We start from the raw sequence: 22,042 nt of genomic DNA, 5'->3' as shown, positions 1-22,042 counted from the left end.
TTACTTCGTGTCTAGGCTGGCAAGTGACATGATTTTTTTTTTTTTTGACATGAGTTTCTTATGTAAAAAGAAAATGATTCTGCAGTCAGATATGCAGCATTGTTTATGTTCTTTTACTGTAATGGCTATTTGGACAGCATTCTCAGTAACCACTCTGCATACTTGTAAAGATTAGTGAGTAATACAGTTCATGGGAAATTTTATGAGTTGAAGTAGATAAGAGTATGAGATGTTTGTCTTCTGGATGTCTGCTTTAACCTCTGAAATATACAGTGTACATCACAGCTTCATTATGTTTTTCCCTTTTGTTCTTATTATACTTGATTTTGTGTCACAGAAAAGAATATTTTCTTGTTCCTGGTATTTATCTTTTCCTTCCCCCAGCCCCCAGCTCCATTTCAGCACTGTCCACTTGACATTTTCCAATGTCTTTAACTCTGGAGGCAGTATTCTTGTTATATTCCTATATTATTTGTGCTATTTTTACAGTCAATAATAAATTGACATTTTGTAGACCATTTTCATTGCTTAGTTATTCAGTTGATAGGTAAAAATACTTCTTCAGAGGATCATAAAATTTTGTTCCATTTTCTCATATTGATTCTGTTGATTTTCACTTGTTTTTTCTACCTTAGTCTTCAGTATACAGTACTTTGGGAGGTTTTTCTCATAATAATTTTTCCCGTTTTTTTCCCTATTACTTCTTCTTAGCCTTTTTTGTTAGTTTGTTTTTTTTTTTTTTTTTCTCCTTACATATCTTTTGCACCAGTTTCTCTTTAAGAGAGAATACTTGGGCTGGTTTTGAGACCCTTCTGGAACTTTGACAAGTGCTTCATCTTAACTTCAGGGGTTTCAGTTGAAGGACAGAGAGCAATCATACTGGAAGCAGAGATTTGAAATTACTCTGAAAGTAGTGCTCCACAGCTAATTCAGTATGTTTGCTCTGTTACTTGTCAGCTTAATCCATGATGGTTCTAACTCCTAAACTTAAAGTGCCTATAGCTTTCTGTTGGTTTCTTCTAATTACTTGTAATGAGCAACAGTTTTATTTTTTTACTTCTTGTTGTACATATTTGCTATAAATGGTAAACAAAGTAGTGATAAATGCAGAGAGTAAATATTGAACTATTTATTTCAGTCAAATGTCTGTTGAGCAACTTGGAATTCGGAGAAACAGTGATGTGGCAATATTATTGTCTTGTCATCACAAATTCTGCTGGGAAGATTCCAGATTAGTTAATGTTATGTTAAACTGAATCCTCCTCCCTCTTGTTTTTCACTCAGGAATGTTTCGATATTGTGATCGTGGAAATATGAGTAAATTCTTTTTCTTACTAAGTTACTCATACTGCTTGAAGGAAATACATAGCCTCTAGCTCAGGAAAAGAAAAAAAAATAGAAAAGGGAATTATCATTAGCTTCATGAAAAATTCCCAGACTCATAACAAAGTTTAAAAGAAAGTATAAATAAAGACAGACAGAAAGGTATAAAACTCAACTTGAAATTACTGTGTATTAAAGGTGGATTGTGTATGACTAATGTGTTAACCTTACATGTTATGTGCCAACTCATTTTTTAGGTAAAGAGAGTAAAGTAAATCTTATATTTGTGGGATTCAGTTAAGCATTTTATTGCATTAGATAAGGATAATGTTTTCATTAAACTGAAGGAGAAGGGGATTTGTGTAAGAAATGCAGAGGGGGAAAGAAAAGAAGAATAATCAGCAGTATTAAAAGTCAAGCTAAGAGGAAGATTATTAGGTAGAGTTCTTCCAGTTTTAGAATCAACCTATTAAGCTATTTTTGTTAAATGTGTTTGCACATTTAAGAAGTAGGAAAATGTTGATGAGATGTAGAAGGCATCATTGATACACAGAAAGGTCAAGATAGGCAGGAAGACTTGGGTGATAGAGAGGACTGATGTATTAGAAATGCAACAAGACTAGACTTTCCAGTCTAAAATGGAAGACTAATAACAGAGGCACTAGTAGTACTAACTCTGTTGTCACCTGAGGGTTATTCAGTTGAAAACCACAGAACAGAAGTGTTATATTATTAAGTATTTGCAAGAGAATCTGAGAAGAACTAATGTGGTTGAATTAGTGGAGAGGAAAATGTGATTTTTAAGATGTGTTGAGCAAGATATTTCTGGCATAGATACATAAGTATTCCTATTATACAGAACACTGTTTGCCTTTTATTGATATGTGGTCTATCATTCTTGGCTTTTGTATTTCACAGCGGGAGCAAGTATGGGGAAGGGCTGTGAAGGATGATCAAGACAGTGGGTAGCCTTTTATACAGAAAAGTTCTGATATACTTTAACATGTTCCCTTTCAAAGCAAAGGCTGACAGGGAATAGGAAAGCTCATCTTGGAGGGTAAACAACTGAAAAATAAATAAACTATATAAGTTATAGGACAGTATTGACACAAAACAAAATAATGTTCGTGAAAGTATAGCCAAGGTGAACAGTAGGAGATTCCTAAATATCAACTCAGCTTCTAGATCATCCTCCCAGCAGAAGCAAGTAATCTCATTTGTTTTCTAATAGACCTTAACAGATAAGGAGGATTACATTATGCAGTTGCCTGCAACTCATGGATCTTGACTGCTTAATGTGGGATTTTCTTGCATTCTTTCATTTGAAATAGAGAAGGCATTTCTATGTTTTAAAATGGAAAGCATCTTTGTTATGTTTTCTGACTATTTTTAAAAAAAATGGACAGATGCTTTTGAATGTCTTTCTGTTAATAATATGTTTCCATCACATGGTTTTCTTTACAATTCTTACATAGTCATTTAAACATTCTTTTGCTTAGGGATTTTCTATAACGAGGTCAAAATTGGTTTCATAAATGACCATAGCAAATACTAAATAGAGAAAAAATACTCAATCATTCAGAATTAATTAAATTCATTTAAAGTTTTAAAAGATTTGACTTATGATTTAGCACCAGCCTTTGAATTAATAATAATAATAATAATAATAATAATAATAATAATAATAATAATAATAATAATGAGTTTTCTTCTTTTAATTCACATCTAGGTAGCTGGGAGGAGGTCAGCATTCAAATAAGGGATGTCTGTGGCTAAAAATGATACACAGTGTGTGCCTTGCTCACTTTACATTAAAAATGTTTTTGGAGGATGTGAAAGTAAGCTAGAAGAGAACAGTCAGAGTAATTAATCATAGAATCATAGAATTGTTTAGGTTGGAAGGGATCTCAAAGATCATCTTGTTCCAACTCCCTGCCATAGGTGGGAACACCTTCCACCTACACCAGGTTGCTCCATGCAACCTGTTCCAGTGCCTCACCACCCTCACAGTAAAGAATTTCCTACTCATGTCCAGCCTCTCACACACCAGCACCCTCCAGTCCTTCTTGGGAGAGCTGTTCTCAATCTGTTCATCCCCCAGTCTGTGCTGATACCAGGGATCACCTTTACCTGGGTGCAGCACTGTGCACTTGGTCTTGTTAAATCTCATGAGATTCCTATGGGCCCATTTATTGAGCTTGCCCAGGTTCCTCTGAATGGCATCCCATCCCTCAGGTGTGACAACCTCCCCACTCAGCTTGGTGTCATGTACAAACTGGCTGAGGGTGCAGTTGATCCCTTTGTCTATGTTATAAATGTAGATATTAAATAACACCAGTCCCAATACAGATCCTTCAGGAACACCACTTGTCACTGATGTCCATCAGGACAGGGACACTAACTGCTACATTCGTGCTGCACTGTCCAAACACTTTCTTATCCATCTAACAGTCCATTCATCAGATGTGGTTCTTTCCAGTTTAGAGAGTGGAATATTGTGGAGAGTGGCTTGGCGACTAAATCCACTTATTCTCCTCAGGACTCTCTTGCAGCCCATCAGGTCCCAGAAACTTGTTTATATTCAGGTTCCTCAGGTGGTCATGAATCTGACCTTTCCTTACAATAGGGACTTTGGTGGTGTGAGAGAGGTTGTCATTGAAGACTGGCAAAAAAAGCTGTTGAGTACCTCAGTCTTCTCTTCACTTGTTGTTACCAGTTTTCCAGCACTGTTTTTCAGCAGGGAGCACTTTCTTTGACCTTCCTTTTCTGGTTAACATACTTGTAGATGCCCCTCTTGTTATTCTTTACCTCCCTTGCCAGGTTCAGTTCCAGCCTCAATTTGGCCCTCCTCTCCCCATCCCTGTACAACTGTGCTTCATCTCTATACTCTTCCCAGGTTACCTGTCCTCGTTTCCATGCCTCTGCATTTGCTTCTCTCTCTTTAGTTTGGCTAAAGAGAAAGAAACCACACAGATCTCTTGTTTTTCTTGACCAATTTCTTGTTCCTGGGAATTGCTAGCTCTTGTGCTCCATGGAAGACTTCACTAAAGATCTGCCAGCTCTGTTCTGCTCTCTTGTCCCTGAGGGCAGTCTCACAAGAGACCCTATTGATTATCTCCTTGAATATATGGAAGTTAGCTTTCCTAAGATTCAGGAGCCTGAGTTTACTCTTTATCTGACCCATATCCCTCAGGACTGGAACTACACCAAGTTCACTGGCCACTGTAGCCCAGGCTGCCTCCAGTCTTGATGTCCCTCATTAGCTTGCTTGCACTGGTGACCAACAGATCCAGTATCACATCCCCTGTGGTAGGGCTGTCTATTACTTCATTCAGGAATCATAAAGTAGAATCATCAAGGTGGGAAGAAACCTTTAAGATCATCAAGTACAATATCAGTGCACCACTACCACTCTTATACCACTAAACCCCAACATCCAGTGCCTCTTGAACACCTCCAGGGATGGTCACTCCACCACCTCCCTGGGCAACCTATTCCAATACCTCACCACCCTGATCATGATTTTTTTTTTCTAACATCCAATCCCGATTGCCTCTGTCTCAGTTTAAAGCCATTTCCTCTTCTTGAGTCTAAACAAACTCAGCTCCCTTGGCTGTTCCTCACAAGAAAACATTTTCTAGACCTTTCATGAACCTTGTTGTGCTTCACTGGACATGCTTCAGCTCCTCAAACTGAGGGACCCTAAGCTGAAAGCAGTACTTGGGGTACGGCCTCACCAATGCTGAGTACAGGGGCTTCCCTAGTCCTGCTGGTTGCGCTGTTGATGCAGATGCCATTGGCCTTCTTGGGCACCTGGACATTCTGCTGGCTCTTATTCAGCCAGCTGTCAACCAGCACTGCCAAGTCCCTTTCTGCTGAGCAGCTCCTGCTGCAGCCCGTAGTGCTGCATGGGGTAGTTGTGAGTGCAGGACTCGGCCCTTTGCCTTAGTGAACCTCATGCAGTCATCCTTAGCCCACTGATTGTCTGTGCAGGTCTCTCTGCAGAGCCTTCCTACCCTCCAGCAGAGCCACACCCAGCTGAGTGTCATTGGCAAATTTACTGCACTCAGTCGCTACATCCAGATCATCAGTAAAGAGATTAAACAGAACCAGCCCCAAAACCGTGCCTTGGAGAGCACCACTAGCAACTGGCTGCCAACTGGATTTAGCTCCATTCACTACAACTCTCTGGCCCAGCCATCCAGCCAGGTTTTAGCCATCAGAGAGTCCACCCATCCATGCTGCAAGAAGACAGTTTTTCTAGGAGGATGGTGTAGGAAATAGTGTCAAAGGCTTTACTGAAATCCGGGTAGATGACATCCACAGCCTTTCTCTCATCCACTAAGGTGAGCCACTTTGTCACAGGTGGAGATCAGGCTGGTCAAGCAGGGCTTTCCTTTTGTAAATCCATTTTGGCTGGTCTTGATCCTCTTGTCTTGTATGTGCTATGCAATGTCACCCTGGATGATCTTTTTCATAACCTTGCCTGGAACTGAGGTCAGGCTGACAAGCCTGTTGTTCCCCAGATCATCCTTCCAACACTTCTTGTAGATGGGTGTTACATTTGCTAATTTCCAATCAGCTGGAACTTCATCAGTTGACCAGAATTGCTTTTAGATTAGAGGGAATCTTTTGGAATTCACCAGTTCCTCCATGACTCTGGGGTAGATCCCATCTGTGCCCATAGTCTTGTGGGTGTTTAGTCAGCATAGCAGGTCACTAACCATCTCCTCCTCATCTACGAGGGCTTTACTCAGCTCCCCATCACCAACTGCTAGCTCTGAGGCCTGGGTATTCTGAGGACAGCTGGTCTTGATATTAAAGACCGAGGCAAAGAAGGCATTCAGTATCTCTGCCTTTTCCTCATCCCCTATCACTACTCTCTGCATTTAACAAATGCTGAAGGCCTTCCTTTTGCTGGCAGTGTATTTATAGAAACTTTTTTTGTTGTCTTAAACTATAGCAGCTAAATCAAGTCCTAGTTGGGCTTTGGCCCTTCCAATTTTCTTCCTAGATGACCTTGCAACATCCTTATAGTCCTCCCAAGTTACCAGATCCTCCTTCTAGGGGTGATATATTCTCTTTTTCACCCTAAATTCTCTGTTTAATCAGGCTGGTGAAGAAGTTATCCTGCATGCATTCCAAAAGTCTCCTGGATTGCCTACAGCTCACCCTGCTACTTTCCCAGCAGATGTCAGGGTGGTTAAGTCCCCCAGCAGGACAAGAGCCTGTGAGCAAAATCCTTCCTGGAACTAAGCAACAAGGCTTCATCTATAGACTGCTTGATCAGCCTAGTCTCTAGTAGACACAGTTCAAGAATAATGGACTGTAGCTCTCAAAAGGGGTACTTGGAAAAGAGAGCCTCTTTGTTCCCAGGTGTTGTTGTGGATCTGCTGAAAGAACCAGAAGGTTCACTGTGTGGAGACAAAAGTGACTATACTGGATGTTTCCTTCTTCAAACCATAGAACTCACATCTGTAAGAAATGCACGTGGCTAATGGACTGCTTAGGAAAATAGGATATAGCCAGGGAACAGCTGCACGAAGCAACTTGCTCCCCTAGAGAAATTTCAAATGTTTCAGAGAAAATGTTGTTCACAGCAAATGCTCTTTCCTACTCCCCTGCATGGTCTGTGGCTCTCTATCCCTCTGCTCACAAAGCTCACAGCTATTCTCCTGATTAAACAGTGCCAGCAGGGCTGCCAGTTTGATTGACTTCTTATGAAAAAGGAGCCAGGCTGAAAAAGTGCAGAGAGTGACCCTTTCAACAGAGCTGGCATCTGAAGAATGACTGTCCCATTCTGTGTTGTAGCTCATATTTTAGTGGTCTTTATCTTGGCCACTGAAATATGGTCCCAGTTCCTCTTCACTTTGCTAATATTATGGAATGGGAATAGGGTAATACTTCCTGTAACACTTGTGTAGTGGAGAAGTAATTGTGTTTACTTGTTCTTTTTCACTTAGTTTAAGAATATGTTGACCATTAGAAATTAGAGAAAACTTCACTGACGTTTTAGCATGAGGCTAAATCTAAATAAACTTCCTGGTTTCTGTGAGCTGCATCGTGCACTTGCTTTTTTTCCCTTTCTAAGAAGAAGGTAACAATATTTATCAAAAACATTTATGCCACTGAGGAATCCAGAGAAATGCAGGAAATGCAGTATGAACACATAACTAATACTTTATTTTTCTTTGTGTGTGTGGATTTGATGGCCAAAAAGGAAGAGGCCCCAAGGGCTCCTTAGTATGCAATTAATATTTTGGCTAGAAAAGCAGCAGATTGTTTCAGTATGCTTACATGTTATGACATCATATTCCAGTAAAATTATAATGAACAGAATTTTTGTTTGTCTCTGTGGCAAACCAAAATGAGTTTTCTAATTGTCAGCAGACCTTGGTGATTTATTTAATTATAGTGGCGCCCACTCACACCAACTTAGTTGAGGTCTGTCAGCATTTCTGTTATGAACCCCTATTTTTAGGGGTTTATAACTAGTTGTAAATATTTACTCATTGCTGAAACTTGACATCAAGGTCACATTCATAGAGCAAATATCCTTTTTCAGGTTGACTATTCTAGTGGCATTAGCTAAAAAGTAGATTTTGGATGCTGTGAACTTAAAGGGAATAAAGGGAACCTGCTTTCCAGACCTCTTATTTGAAGAACCTTTTTAAGAATCTCAAAAGTCCAAAACAGCCAGATGAAAATGAACTTGTTTTTATAGGTTATATGTGACTGATTGTGTATTATCTGTTATCACACTTTGTTTTCTTCCAACTGAATGTATCATTTCACATGCTGTTCTGTTGTCTTCTAGTCTTACAATCTTCTGTCATTTGGCTGTGTTGGTCAGCTTATATTCTGAGGAGTGTGCCAGTATCATCTGAAAATCTCTTTTACGTAAGAATTTTCTCCAAGGAAAACCCTAGCATTTGTAGCTGCCATGTAGAATGCAGGAAGATGCATATTTACTAAATGAAGATAATTAAAAAACTTTTTGAGACCTAATGAGTCCATATGTGAGGTGTTACTGTTTGAAATCCTGACTATTTCAGTTCTGTGGCTGAATGGAGTGACAGAGGACTGAGGAATAGGACAGAGGACGGAGCTGATGAGTAGATGTTCTTATGATGAAAAATATTGTGCTGTTACATGATTGCAGAATAATCACTAAATTCTGTATAAATATTCCAAAGATTGCTAATGCTTTCAGCCTTTTCTGATAACTCATATATAGTATACTAGGAAGGTTTGTTAATGATCAATGGCAGATACAGAACTTTGCCTTTGCATGGCTTGTTCTTATGTACATCTTTAGGATACAGAATCATTCATTATTAAAACTCAGTTTAGTTGTCACACTGTACTTGCAGACTGCAATACTATGATTGCTTTTGAGGCTTTTGTTAATGCAGTCTCTGTCCTCACTGAAAAGAGGAACATGTTTTTTCCTTTGACATGCTCCTTGTTGTAGAGAAGCCAGTAGCCTCACAGATTTCATTCATTTTCTGAGCATTTCAGGTGTTCCTTTGCTCTTTCCTGGCAATGCTCGTATTATCAGTGCTGTGTTACAACTCTGCTTGAGGCCAAGGAGAGCAAGAAAAATTTAATCAAAACCATGTAAAAGCCTAATCATTCTGGCAATGCCAAAGAGCTGCATGAGGCTCTAGAGCCACAGGCTGAATATCATTTTTCCTTATTATCACATAAATAGCTCCCTAAACACTCTTTAAATGAAAAGGTGGGGAGGGGAGAGGGAAAAAGAGAAGGCTTGTTGTGGGATTTGAGTTTATAAAGTGGATTAAGTTCATGTGCTTTCCTCCTTTGCAGGCAGTGGGGACAAAGGTAGGTCTACTAACTCAACAGGAAACAGGAACTTCTGATGGATATTGTATTTTCCCTAAATCTAGGTAGTTGCTAACAGCACTACCTCATTTTTTTTCTCTTTAAAGAGGATTGTGAAGTAATGAGGTGGGACATGCTATCAAGGTACCTACTGCTTTTGCATGACACAGCTTGTCTTGTGCTAAGCAGCAGCCAACACACGCAGCCATTTCCAGTTCTGCATCTTCTGGGATGGTGGGAAGATTCCTGGAACTCTTCAAGGAACTTGAGAGTACCTGTTGCTGCAGGGAAAAGAGAACTGCAGGAGGCTCTGGCTTCTGGTAAGCTCTAGCAGCTGCCAGTAAGCTTTGCCAGCTGCTCCTGGTCAAAAGCTGCATTGAACTTTCCTTCCAGTCATCTGATTAGAGAGGGTCAAGCACCCTCTCAGCAGGTACTGGGGAAGAACACATGTAAGTGCAGGGCCCAGAGCACTGCTCCCAGAGAGAGCCAGCAGGCACAGCAGATTGCACAGCAGGACATGCAGAAGGGAGTTGGAAACTCTGCTGAGGATGAGGTTGTGCTCAGCAGAGCTGGTGATGCACTATCTGGCACAGTTCCTAGCACCATCTGGAGCAGCTCTCCTGTTACATCAGAGACCTTGAGTCAGAGCTAGCTCCAGAGCTCTAGCCAGGCTGTAGAGATTGTGGTCTTGTCTGCAGGACGTGTGTCATGTCTGAGGATTTGTGTTGCCAATAAAGAAGATGCAGGAAGATGTCAACAAACTGCTGACATCACTAGATCTAATGAGTGAGAGATCACTTGGATCCTCTCTAAGACCCTGCAAGTACAAGAGCATGAATTCCCAGCCATACCAAAGGAGAAGCAGGGAGAGTCACTGCTGGTTGGGCTGGGAAACTGGGAGGGAGTCCTGTGATGGCAAGAGATGGAAACTGGTAATTTTTGGCATTGGCAGGAAGCTTTGCTCCATCTGCAAATCTGCAACAATATCAGTGCCAAGTGTTTGAATTCCATTAGGCATGTAGGAACTTTGTAATAGTTTTCCAGAAAGTGTGGTCTGACGCTAGAACAGGTCATCCAGAGATATTGTGGAATCTTCATCCTTGGAGACCTCCACAATACCTTGGACAAGGCAGTCTAGCTTCAGCTCTTGACCATGTTCTGGACGCTGCTTTGGACCAGATAATCTCCAGAAGCCTTTCCAGCTGGAGTTATATAATTTTATGAAAAGGTTACATAAGCAAAAGTATTCCAGGCCTTAATAATTCTCAATAAATGTGTTAAACTGTAAACAGTGTTAAACTGTAAACAAGAAAGCAAATACGCACTTTTTGCATGTCATAGATGCAACTTAGCTCACTCCTCCAAGGCCCTATAGCCAGAGGTATATTTGAGCCAGTGTTATGCTTGGTTCTTGCCGTATAAATGTAGTTTTAGAGTTAGGCACAAAGTTTAGGGACATTGAGGCCAGAGTACTTGCTCACACTTGTCTGCTTCTGAAGTGAGCTGCTCTCTGGTCAACTTTGTATTTTGTTTTACAGTTGGAATGACTGGGTTACATTTATTAATGAAAATTCAGAAAGTTGTAATATTCAAAAGTTTCCATCCATGTCCTCAGATGAAAATGGAGAGAGCACACTTTAAAAAGGATCCTTTAAGGGAAATAAGGAAAATAGAGTATTGTGTTTGACTGAATCTGGGTTGAGTCAGTCTAGTTTTGTTGTGATGGACCTTGCTTTTGTCCATGCTTTTGGAATCCTGGAATCCTGGGGTTTCTTACATTGCTGTGAAATATGAACAAGTTATTTGTCAAGTGAGGATCCATTTCTGCTAGATGTATTCTCTGTCATCTGACTTTGTTGTCACTTAGAGCTGAGCTGTGATGACAAGTTTCATATGAACAATGTAACAGTCCTTCTTTCTCCATGCCATTTGTCTGTGGGACAGGAGTTGTTTCCCAGGCAGGACTTCCACTGGAGTTTTTGATTCTCCTTAGGTTTCATCTTCTCAAGACTCAAACCAAGAGAGAGCAGAGCTAGGCTGTTGGGCTGATAAACAGAAGAGCTTGTTGTAGATCTCCACAAATGTAGGTGAGGAGCTGGTTTGCACATAGGAGCGGCTGTCAGAGTTACCAACTGCCTTGCTGAGGAACAGTCCATGCATTTGAGTCCTGAATCTTATTCTGGGAGAAAAGATAATGTAACTTGTAAACTTGTAAACTAACTTGTATTGTTGTTTTCTTTTCATGACTTCCTTGCAGGTATCACTGCCCAGTGCCTAAAATTTTCTATGTCCAGTTAACTGTTGGCAACAGTGAGTTTTTTGGTGAAGGAAAGACTCGTCAAGCTGCTAGACATAATGCTGCAATGAAGGCCCTTCAAGCTCTTCAGAATGAACCTATTCCAGAAAAATTACCTCAGGTCTGTGCTTCAGGAAAACCTTTTTTTTTTTTTAAATAACTTGCTTTTTCACTGCTATGTCTTTAAGCAGCGTATATTGCTGCTTAAAAATTAAAATGTGTCATATTTTAAAAAATACAGAACAGAAAAATTATTCTCAGAATAATCTCTCTAAATTGAAAGCAAAAATTTAATAACATTTCCCACTCAAAGAAGCCAAAAACTTGCAAGACCTCTGGGAGTAGCTGAAAACCACTTGGGATACTGTAGGTTCTCAACAGCAGGTGTGTGTTTGCAGGAGACTAAATTGAATTCTCAGTCAAGTAAATCTCTGTGGCTTGCTTATGCTGAGGTTAAGGGGCACTGGTTGCAGGTTAGCCATGAACAACACCTCTGTCACTTCATGGGTTAGAGCTGTAGGTGGCTGGAGAAGGCTGGAGGTCACACTTTGCCGAGATCATGCTGGAGAGAGTACAAAGTGTTGCACTGTGTAGAGCTGAGTGTAGCTCTCCAGAGAATTGGAGACTGGTTGAAATAGAGTTTAAGGGCTGCTTGGTGCCAGGGTTCAGGCTCCTCCCTGCTGCTGCCCATGAGAAGTGCACACAGGGCACCATGCAGTGGTGGGGTGTGCTTTCACCGTGGGACATGGTCCATCTTAGTAAAATTCTATTTCCTTCAGCAAAACTGGCCAGCTTGGCTATCTGTGGAAGATGATTGATTCATTGCTCCTCAAACATCGGGCATGGGTCAGAGCCAGTGCACATCATACCCTGGCTGGCCTCAAATCCATTATGAGCTTGAGCCTCTTTCTTCCCCACTCCCTGACAGTGTGCTGCTGAGGGAGGAAGGACAGACCTGCTGGGACCCATCTAGTAATGCCATCAGTAACTCAGTGAACTTGCCTGGAATGGGATCCATGGAACATAGCACAGTAGTTACTTACTTAGTCTATCTTTTGGCCTTCATGGCCATCCTTAACTCAGCCCAGCCTTCTGTGTATTCTTCTTCCATTTCAAGCTGTCTTTTTTTTCCTTTTTATTAGAAAAACTTAATAAAGGATAAAATCTTTTATCCATATTAAACCACTGAAATGGAGTATTTCCACCTTAATACCTAATTGGGCAAATGTGTAGAAGAGCATAAGGTGAGCAGAAGCAAGAAGCAATCAGCCAACAGGGCAGGGCTGCTGGTGAATGTGCTCTCACAAAGAGCTATTGTGTGTCTGCCAAAGCACCTCTGCTGTCTCATAGATGTGAGGCTAAGAAAGGCCTTACAATTAAAGTGTCAGTTGTGGGAATGAGGATCAAATTTAAATCCAAAGTGTCTGAGACACTCCTGAACATATTTTATCTTCCTAAGGCTTGAAACTTTATTGCTCAGTACTAATGTCTGAACTTTGATCCTCCCTTTTCTCCACTCACTTTTAGGTTCTCTACTATGTTTGGTGGAAAAAATATGCAGGGAGTTAAATTGTAGGGGCAGAAGGGACAATGAGGGATTTTCTGGACAGATGTTTGTATTGATCATGAAAATTTAAACCATAGTTTCTAGATTAGACTATACATATCTGGTTAAACTAGAGTACAACTAGAAAATCTAAACATTCTTGGCTTGAAGGCTTGCTGACAGTCCAGTGGGCGTTATGTCATTTAATGTAAATTATGCCACTGTTTGATTATTCTCAATTTCAAGGATAATTTGTGAGGTATTTATTTTAGAATTAATTTAGCTTCATTTTCTATTTAATTGGTGTTTTCTTAAGTTTGCTAAATGTAACCAACAGAAATCAAAAATCTCTCCCACATATATATTTAGAGATTATTCTTAAGTATTTTTGAATTTTTTGTAGAACTGATTGTTTTCATAGTGTCAGTGCAAAGTTGTTTTTTTCTAATCAGTAGTTTGCTCTCTGGGCTATTTTTTGCCAGCTTTTTAGATTATCAGTGTCCTTTATAAAGCACAAATTTAATTGAATACAATATCAAGTAATATTCTAACTAAGGTTTTTTACAGAATAGTAGCATCCCATTCTTTATATCCCCAATTTTTTTTTTTTACTTTTAAATATTGTTCTTTTAACTCTGCTAATCTTTGTCAGTGAAACTAATCAATGCTTTGCTTGTCCTGTAAGTAATGATCTACATTCTTCATTTCAGTGATACTTTAATTTCATTATATGAAATGAGCTAGAGGTCCTACATAATTTCATTGTAACTACCCTTGTTATTTGCACAGCACCCGTTTGTTTTTTTTTTTTTCTGGAGGTTCTATAAACTTTATAATATTTTCATTTGTATTTAGCTCCAGATCAATATCAGGCATGTAAATGGCTTTTTTCAGAATCAAAAGTTTTGCAACAATTTCATGAGGCAAAGGGTGTTTCGTGTCTGCATGCTCTAGCTGAGTGCTGGATTTTTGGCCCTGTGTTATCTTAAAGATTAATATATTAAGAGTTAAAAAAGGTAGATAAAAGATGGATCAATTTCATTGTAATGTGAAGAACCTAGTGCTTTTTTGATGTTGTTTTAGAACTGTGGTATCTGGATTTTGTAGCTATGCTGGTGGCTGAAGATTTAGATCAGACTTTGTTATGTAAGATGGGAGCTCTGCAGGAATCCACCTAATTCAGCCCAAGTGTCTTTGATGTTTACCTCCACTAATAAAAAATTAGGAGTCTGGCCAAGGTTACATGGTTGTTGAGAGATCCCAGTTTGAAGTATTTCAGAGCTTTGCAGTTTGAAAATAGCTGGAAGTGAAGCTTCTGAGAACTGAGGAAATGTGACCTGGGGGACAAACACCAAAGGCAGTAGCTGCAAAAGGCAAAACTCTGACTGATCCTGGTGCTAATGACTATGTGAGAAAATTTAGATTTACCTGAAGAGTAAAGCAAATCTGAATTTTAGGCAGAATAATGTTTCATGTGTCTTTTGTTTTTTTATCTCTTTGCCTCTCTGTTTGTTATGTTCCTATGGATAAATAAATAATGTTCTGTGTTGAGCAAGCTGTTCTCTGTCACTACCATTTCACACTGGTCATAACTCCCAGAGGGAAGTTGATGGAGGGGCCATTAAGCAGCTGGACCTGCTGAGGACACCTGTAACCTGGTGACCCAGTCAGAGTGAGGGGGTGATTGACTGAATTTCTTCTGAGAGAAGTACAGTCTTCTGTACTTGCCAACAAGCACAGAGTTCCTCCTTGCTTAGAAGGGGTACCCACAGAGAGCCCGAGAAATGTGTCAAAGCATCTGTTTGATCCTCATGTTTGAGGATGTGTCTGTGTACTCAGACAACTGTTATCCATGTCATTAATAAGACTAACTTCCATAATTGCTGTTTATAATTAATTTATAAATTAAGGTGTATGTGTTCCTTTGTTATGAAGCACAAGCACAATATATATGACTTCAGCAGATGTCTGATAATGGGGTGCTGAGATGGATGTACAAATGCTGATTTACAGCCTGATGGGAGACTTCAAAAGTCTTTGAGAAATGGGAGGGAGGATGATATAATATTTTGTTGATCTTCTTGTTGATCTAAGAATTGTAGTATGATTATGTATGCATCATTTTCAGAATGGAGAAACAGGAAAAGAATCAGAAGAAGATAAAGATGCAAACAAATCTGAGATCAGCGTAGTGTTTGAAATTGCTTTGAAGCGCAATATACCTGTCACTTTCGAGGTATGTGTTACATTTTTGTCTGTGTTACATATTTATCTTGCTAAGAAAGTATTAAAAAAAGGTGCCACTAAAACTCAACACATAATATTCATATATCAAAAATATGAATTTCAAATTCATGGGAATTATACAAAAAAAATTGTCAGTGTGTCAGAGTCTAAGACAATGAATTTTTACTGGTAAACTAGATGCTCTTTCAGAACTTTTAGAGATCTAATATTTGGTTGCAAACAGTTGTAGGGCAGAAAGACAGTTAAACCATTTTCTGTACAGGGCTGTGGGATTAGAATCTGTAGCCACACTCAATCTGATTTGAAATAACCTTCAAAAGAGTTAGCCAAAGACTTTGCTCTAGCTATTGGCATTCATATGCTAGAAAAGTTCCAATTGAAACATTTCACCTTCAGTGTGCTGTCTTCAGAAAGTCATGAGTATCTTCCACACTGATTCTGTTTCACTTATCTATTTCTACTTAAGCTTTCACGAGTTTTTTTGTTTGTTTCGTATGATTTTATCTATGAACCCACTTCTGACACCTTTGTTTACCTGAAGTAATAAAGAGCATTTGGAATAGCTCCAGTGCTATCAATGAAGCAGCTATGGGAGAGTGAGTGATACTAGCAGGAAGTTTTTCCGATGAGAAAATTCTCACAAAACCTTGTTGTAAAAATCTAACATTGTTGTGGTAGGAAGCATCAGATTTTCAAGCTGTTTTGGTTTTTATTTTATTTTTTTTAGTGCAAAAAATGCTAATGTAAGTGGCCTTTTATTATTTTATTTTTCTGCATTTTGTTTTACATTTAAACTGAGTCTGCATGAAAGACTCAGTGGATAGTGCTTATACTGGTGATAGTTATTTTAAGTATAGTCATGTATTTGCATGTGAAAAGAATCAAAACCCCTAAGCTGTGGCATGCCTTGCAGTGTGCTGTATGCAGTTTACTGACTGTCCCTGAATTGGCCAGTGTCAAATAAGCTATTTGGATCTTAGAAATCAGAGAAATCTCTCAGAAAGTAGGTAAGAAAAGCAAAGAATATTATTCATGACTAAGGAATGCCTTGGTATAGCAAAGACATAGATGCTTCATATATGTGGTCTATGTGATATGGACTAATTAGAACGTTAAGAGGATGTAAAATCTAGAGGATAAAACTGGGGTGTCTGGGGCTGTTGGTGTATCAGTTTGCCACTACATGCCAATCACCCAACTCTTAGCTACGAGCAGTCATAATGGAAACACATGCTTGTGTTTCAAAAGGAAGCTCACAATTAATGTCTCAGTTTTCAAACATTATTTTCTACCCTAAACATTTTAAAATATTTGGAATAGTTCCATACCAATCAATGCACTAAGATGTAAGGAGATGTATGGTCACTGGTCACAGAGGAGCTTGGAAGCTGTAAAGAAAAGAGAGGTAATGCTTTGAATGTCTTCTTCACTCCTGGTTGAGCTTATTCAAGGGAAAGCATTTGGTAAGGAGAGAGTGAAGGCAGAAATACTTTGTAAGGAAAAATCTAATGTGTGACTTGCCAAAGAATGTTAGCAACATTGAAAAAAGACAGTTTTTTGCTCTCCTGACAGGTTTTGTGTTATTTCCTGCCTTTAAATCTAAATATAGGTGACATTCTCAAATAGAGTTTTGATTGAACTTGGTTCTGGCTTACTTTTCAATAAAACTGCTAAGCAATTATGGATAATCCCCAGGATCTGATGTTTCTAATAGGATTTTATTCACTAATGGTCTTGTGTTATTCCAGGCAGGCATCAAAGCTTTTTCTAACTTTTATTTTGTGTGTGGTAGCTATAAAATGATCTGCCTTTTCTTCATCTGACAAAGCTTTAGCCAATGTTCCAACAGTGCTGGATTATGCAACAAAGTAATGACCATAAATATATATTAAGTTCCATGTAAACATATCCTTAGAATTGCATGAGGGGTGAACAGTCCTTTTGTGTAATGAGGCTAGTTTTAATTGTCTAGGAACTTTAGGATGATTTTAACAAACTTTCTATCTGTTAATTTGTTATATAAAAACATTCATTTGTAACAAGGAAAAGCTTTACTCCATACTTGTCACTCGTGCATTGTTAGCTAACTTTGATTCATCAGCTTTTAAGTCAAAATGCAACCGCTCTAAGGCATTTGTGGGGTTCCCAATGAACAGTTTTAAAGGATGATTACAAAAGTGATTGCTGTAGGAATTGTTAGAGTAGCTGTAGAATGGTCAATTCACTTCTTACTTCTGCCTTGACAGTAGGCTAAAATCTTGCTTTTTTTTTTTGTTTCAATAGATATGTTTTTTATTTCTTATTTGTCGGTAAGGAATAGTTGAGCCTAGAAAGCATAACTGAGGTCAACAGCTTCAGATATTAGAAATCATTGGGGTGTTTCAGATTGCTATTTTATTTTCAGTATTTTTCTTTGTATTGTAGTGTTATTTCTTTAGAATAGCAAAGATAATAATGTTTTTTTTCATTCTCAAAATCAGAAGTGAAGGCATAGAGTGCCTAAACAGGCAAATTTTCTGCCCCTCCACCCCTCTCCATTGTTCTGCTGGAAAGTGTTCTCAAGTCCCAGTCCTACCACAGTAAGATTCTGCAGAGAATCATCAGAAATTCTGCATTTTGAACCAGGGACAGGCCAAATTGCAGACTCTGGGAGAATAGTTCTCAGCAGGAAGTTTCACACCTATCTGGCTTCTGCTGTCCTGGGGATTAAAGCTTTGGATGACTGACTACTGAGTAACTCTCACTTGGGTTTTGCAGAATGGTCACCCTTCTCATGGCAGGTTTTACACTTTGACATTACACTCTTCCTTTTTTCTTGTTTTCTTTTTTTTTTTGTTTTGTTTTTTTTTTAAATTTATTTTTTTCTTTTTGTTTTTTCCTTTGTAACTGGGAAAATCTGGTGGGTCTACCTGCACAAGCTCCTGGAAATATGGAAATACATTGATATGTTAATATCTTATAAATAATCCTGTATTCATAGATGTAGGTGATATGGGTTTTTTGATCTGATTTCTGTCTCCTCTAGTTTTGGGGGGAGTTCAATGTCCATTTAATCTTGCCCTAATCTTTTGAATTTTCTACCTGGCATCTTATTAATAATTAAAGCAGTGTTACTCTTTCACTGTAATGATACTTCTGTTTTTCATTTGTCAGCATGATTCATTAAGTTGAGCCAAATTCATTCTTGATGTAACTTGACCTTAGATGTGTTTTGGCCCCATGTGTTTTCTCTTGCTGTAATTATTCTTTAAATCCATGGAACAGAAAAAGAAAAGTGTATTGAACTGTCACCCTTAATCAAATTCTCAGCTTTAAATTAGCCATGATTAGGTCCACAGGTCGTATCTTTCAACTGAGGAAATAGTTTAATGTCCTAATGTGTATAGTGTTCTTAGATAGCAAAGGTTGAATTTCTTTTTAGTGTTTTCTGTCCCAAGACTCATAGCACAACTGTTTGAAATCATATGGAGTAAAAAGATCTGAAATCTGGGGTTAAGCAAAAATGTTGTTAGGTAAATATTTTTTTTGCTTAATTACCAAATTTGGATGTTTAGCTTGATCCAGATCCCATCTGAATCCTATGGGGTTCATTCCATTGACAGCGCAGAATTTTTTCCATTTACACACTAAGATACAGTTTTTAATGCTTTCCAGTCAATTATTTACCTTGTGTCACATACTTAAAATTTAAAAGATGAAAAACACACCAGAATGCATTAGTTTTTTATTAAGAAATATGTTTTTGTGTATATGAAAATATAATCTGGTTTTCTTTCTCTCATATATTTTTTTGTGTGTGTGTGCGCATTTATATACATATGAGAAAACTTATATAAACTAATATTTTAGGAACTCAGCAATTATATTTCTTAACCAAGTTATTTTTTCCTTTTTCATCTGGTCAGTATAGACATTCCTGTGTATTTTATTAATACATTATATTGCATGTAAAGACAAACACTATATAACAGTATTAGTAGAACCACAGAAAGATTAAGGACCTTAGTAAGGTTAATTTAGCTATGTTTTACAGCAAGCATGTTGTAATACTTGGATAACAAAGTACAGGGATGGTTTGAGGTGCTGTAAAATCGGGTGGTTATGCTGCAGAGTGATGGAGGTGCTCAGCATGGACACGATGCCCAACTGTGTCTGAGAGCAGGAGATGCTGGCACTGGGCTCATCCCAGCTCCTGCTGGCACTGCAGCATCCTGGGGCTCAGCAGGGCTCAGTGCATTGAGGGCACTGCTGCCTTCTCATGTGGTCAAGCTTAAGTGGGCAACTTCAAAGTGAGGCAGTGTTGAAAACACTTCTGAAATGAATACCTGGAATCTTAGAGTGGGAACACTCCTGGATTACAACAGAAAAATCCCATTCTGGCATAGATGTTATCTTATTCTGGGAAAATGGGACTAACTTGTCTGTTAATTTTAATTTTGTGTCTTTTAATTGATATATGCTGCAGTAATTGTATTTGCTGAGTGAAGTTGCCACAAAAGAGAACTTAAAAAATAAATACAGGCCTAAGGAGACCTCATTACACTGCAACAGCAAAACTAAATAATGCAAGGGACATGACCTTGATAAAAAGAACTTTAATACAAAACATGTTGTAATAATGTTAAAATTGAAGGTTTGAGCACATTAAAATTATAGTTATTACACCAAGAAGGCCCTGGTACCTTTACCTCAGTTCCCATTCCCCTCCCTCCTCAGCCTAAGGACACATTCCTCTTCTTCAACAAATGGTTTGATATAATTCCATCAAGTGAAAAAAAAATTTGTATTGATATTGATTTTGAAGATATTATAAAGAGTTGCCTGTCAGATACTCTAATGTCTCCTTATACATATTACCTATAACAAAGATTAAATTAGGTAGCTGCTTCCGCCCATCAAACAAAATAACTGAACCTTTTCCCAAATGAGGTCTCTTAATTCCTGATAGACATTGTCCAGACCAGTAAATGGTGTGTGCATACACAAAGAGATGGATGGCTATCCTAGCACTTGCAGTGCTCTGATTTGGGGAGGAATACATCCTAGCATCAGCCTTCTGAAAGGAGATGTGTGTGTGCATGGATATATGTATGTATGTATGTATGTATGTATGCATGTATGTAAAACCGAAGACAGAAAAACACCTAAAGGAAGGTACAGAATTCAGTACCTAATTTCTTTCCATATTAATATAACTTACTGTAGTGAAGTATTTCAAATGGGTTTTCTCACTTTGTTATACTAAATGTGTTTGGAAGGGAATAAATGAATTTTTTTTCAGAAAGTTTTGACTTTTGTGTGAGTTATGGTGGCTCTTCTGGTAATTCTTTTCAGTCCTGTTGGGAGGGACAGCTGAGAGTCATGGAAGCAAGAATGTGTCAGCCTTTCAAATGTGTGGGATATTGCTCTGAGCTGTGTACTCTGGCAAGGCAAGAGTTGAGAGCAGGCATCCAGCCTGCACCTATTGAGACTGAAGTTTGGGACTATGAACATCCAATGGTTTGATGAGAATTAAAAAAAACTTACAAACAGGTTGAGGTAATGCCAAATTAATACAGTTTTGAATATGTTTTGTATGAAGAAATAGCCAAAGCCTGGTAGACCTTCATGGATTTAATTGCTTTAGTATGTGAAGCACCTAGCAAAGAAAAAACCTATCAGCCTTGGTCTAAATATGCAGAATTGTTGTATATTGTGTTATTCTATAAATCTTTAAAAATGTAGGTCTACTCTTACTTTCTGTGAAACACTGAATATGATGGTTAGATTTGCTTTATCCAACTAGTCTTAATTTTCTGTCCTCAAACCTCATACTGTCATTAATACTTTACCAAATTCTGTGGAAACAATCTAATGCCTTCAGTTAGCAGGAAAACTGTACTAATAATAAGTTCATTGCAGAGATAACAAGCATTAAGTTATCTTCTTGTAGAGTGCTTTGACTCAGTGTTACTTTCTTTTAAAAGGTGATTAAAGAAAGTGGACCTCCTCACATGAAGAGCTTTGTTACACGAGTTACAGTAGGAGAATTCACTGCAGAAGGAGAAGGCAACAGTAAGAAACTCTCAAAGAAACGTGCTGCAATGGCTGTACTACAAGAACTTAAGAAACTTCCTCCTCTTCCTGTGATTGAAAAGCCAAAACTTTACTTTAAAAAGCGTCCAAAAACAATATTGAAGGTATGTGTCCGCCTTTGAGACAATTAAGAATGTTTGCTCAGAAAGTAACAGTCAGATTTAAAATCAAGAAAGGCTTATTTGTTATTTTCTGTCAATATTGTTACAGTTGCTTGCTACTGTCAATATTGTTACTTGTTTGCTTGTGCTAATATGCCTGGGCTTCTTTTAAATCCTGAGAATGCTGTGGGATCCTCAAACAGAATGGCTTGTAAATAGCTCACATCACTGAGGTCTTCAAGGGTTTGGGTCAGGTCCAGTGGAAGATCAAGCCTTCCAAGCAGCTCTGTCCAGCCATGTGACGTTTTAGCATCATCTCCTCAGAGAATCCCTTCTAGCATATCGTGGTTCCCTCCCTTGGCTCTCTCTGCTCCCCAGTTTGAAGAGGGAGAGAGATACATGAAAAATTAAATTAATGAAGTGCTACTTTAGTGCTTCAATACTTTACTAAAAGTTTGGCCATTAGAAATCTGTACTCAGGATACAAAGTGCAGAGTTCTGAAAGAGCAGCCACCAGAAAACCGCTTAAAAATAAGCAAGTACTTAGGAGAGTGCAAAACTGAATTTGGAAAATGTACAAAAGACTTATTTGTCATCTTCCTCTTTCCA

At 38.6% G+C, this 22,042-nt stretch overlaps 1 protein-coding gene across 4 annotated transcripts in view; it reads left to right on the top strand.

Moving 5' to 3' along the window:
• STAU2 (staufen double-stranded RNA binding protein 2) overlaps nucleotides 1-22,042 on the top strand; it is a 171,307-nt gene that overhangs the window by 40,937 nt on the left and 108,328 nt on the right. For all 4 annotated transcript variants that reach the window (XM_074552514.1, XM_074552499.1, XM_074552506.1 and 1 more), the window contains exons 6-8: nucleotides 11,426-11,585; nucleotides 15,139-15,246; nucleotides 21,224-21,436. In XM_074552514.1, the coding sequence (XP_074408615.1) occupies nucleotides 11,426-11,585; nucleotides 15,139-15,246; nucleotides 21,224-21,436 (481 nt within the window). The remainder of the gene's footprint in view (nucleotides 1-11,425; nucleotides 11,586-15,138; nucleotides 15,247-21,223; nucleotides 21,437-22,042) is intronic.

This window comes from Zonotrichia albicollis, chromosome 1 (genome assembly GCF_047830755.1).
Source record: "Zonotrichia albicollis isolate bZonAlb1 chromosome 1, bZonAlb1.hap1, whole genome shotgun sequence".
Classification (NCBI taxonomy): Eukaryota; Metazoa; Chordata; class Aves; order Passeriformes; family Passerellidae; genus Zonotrichia; species Zonotrichia albicollis.
The sequence above is the reverse complement of the archived record's forward strand: the minus strand, read 5'-3'. Positions and strand labels throughout refer to the sequence as shown.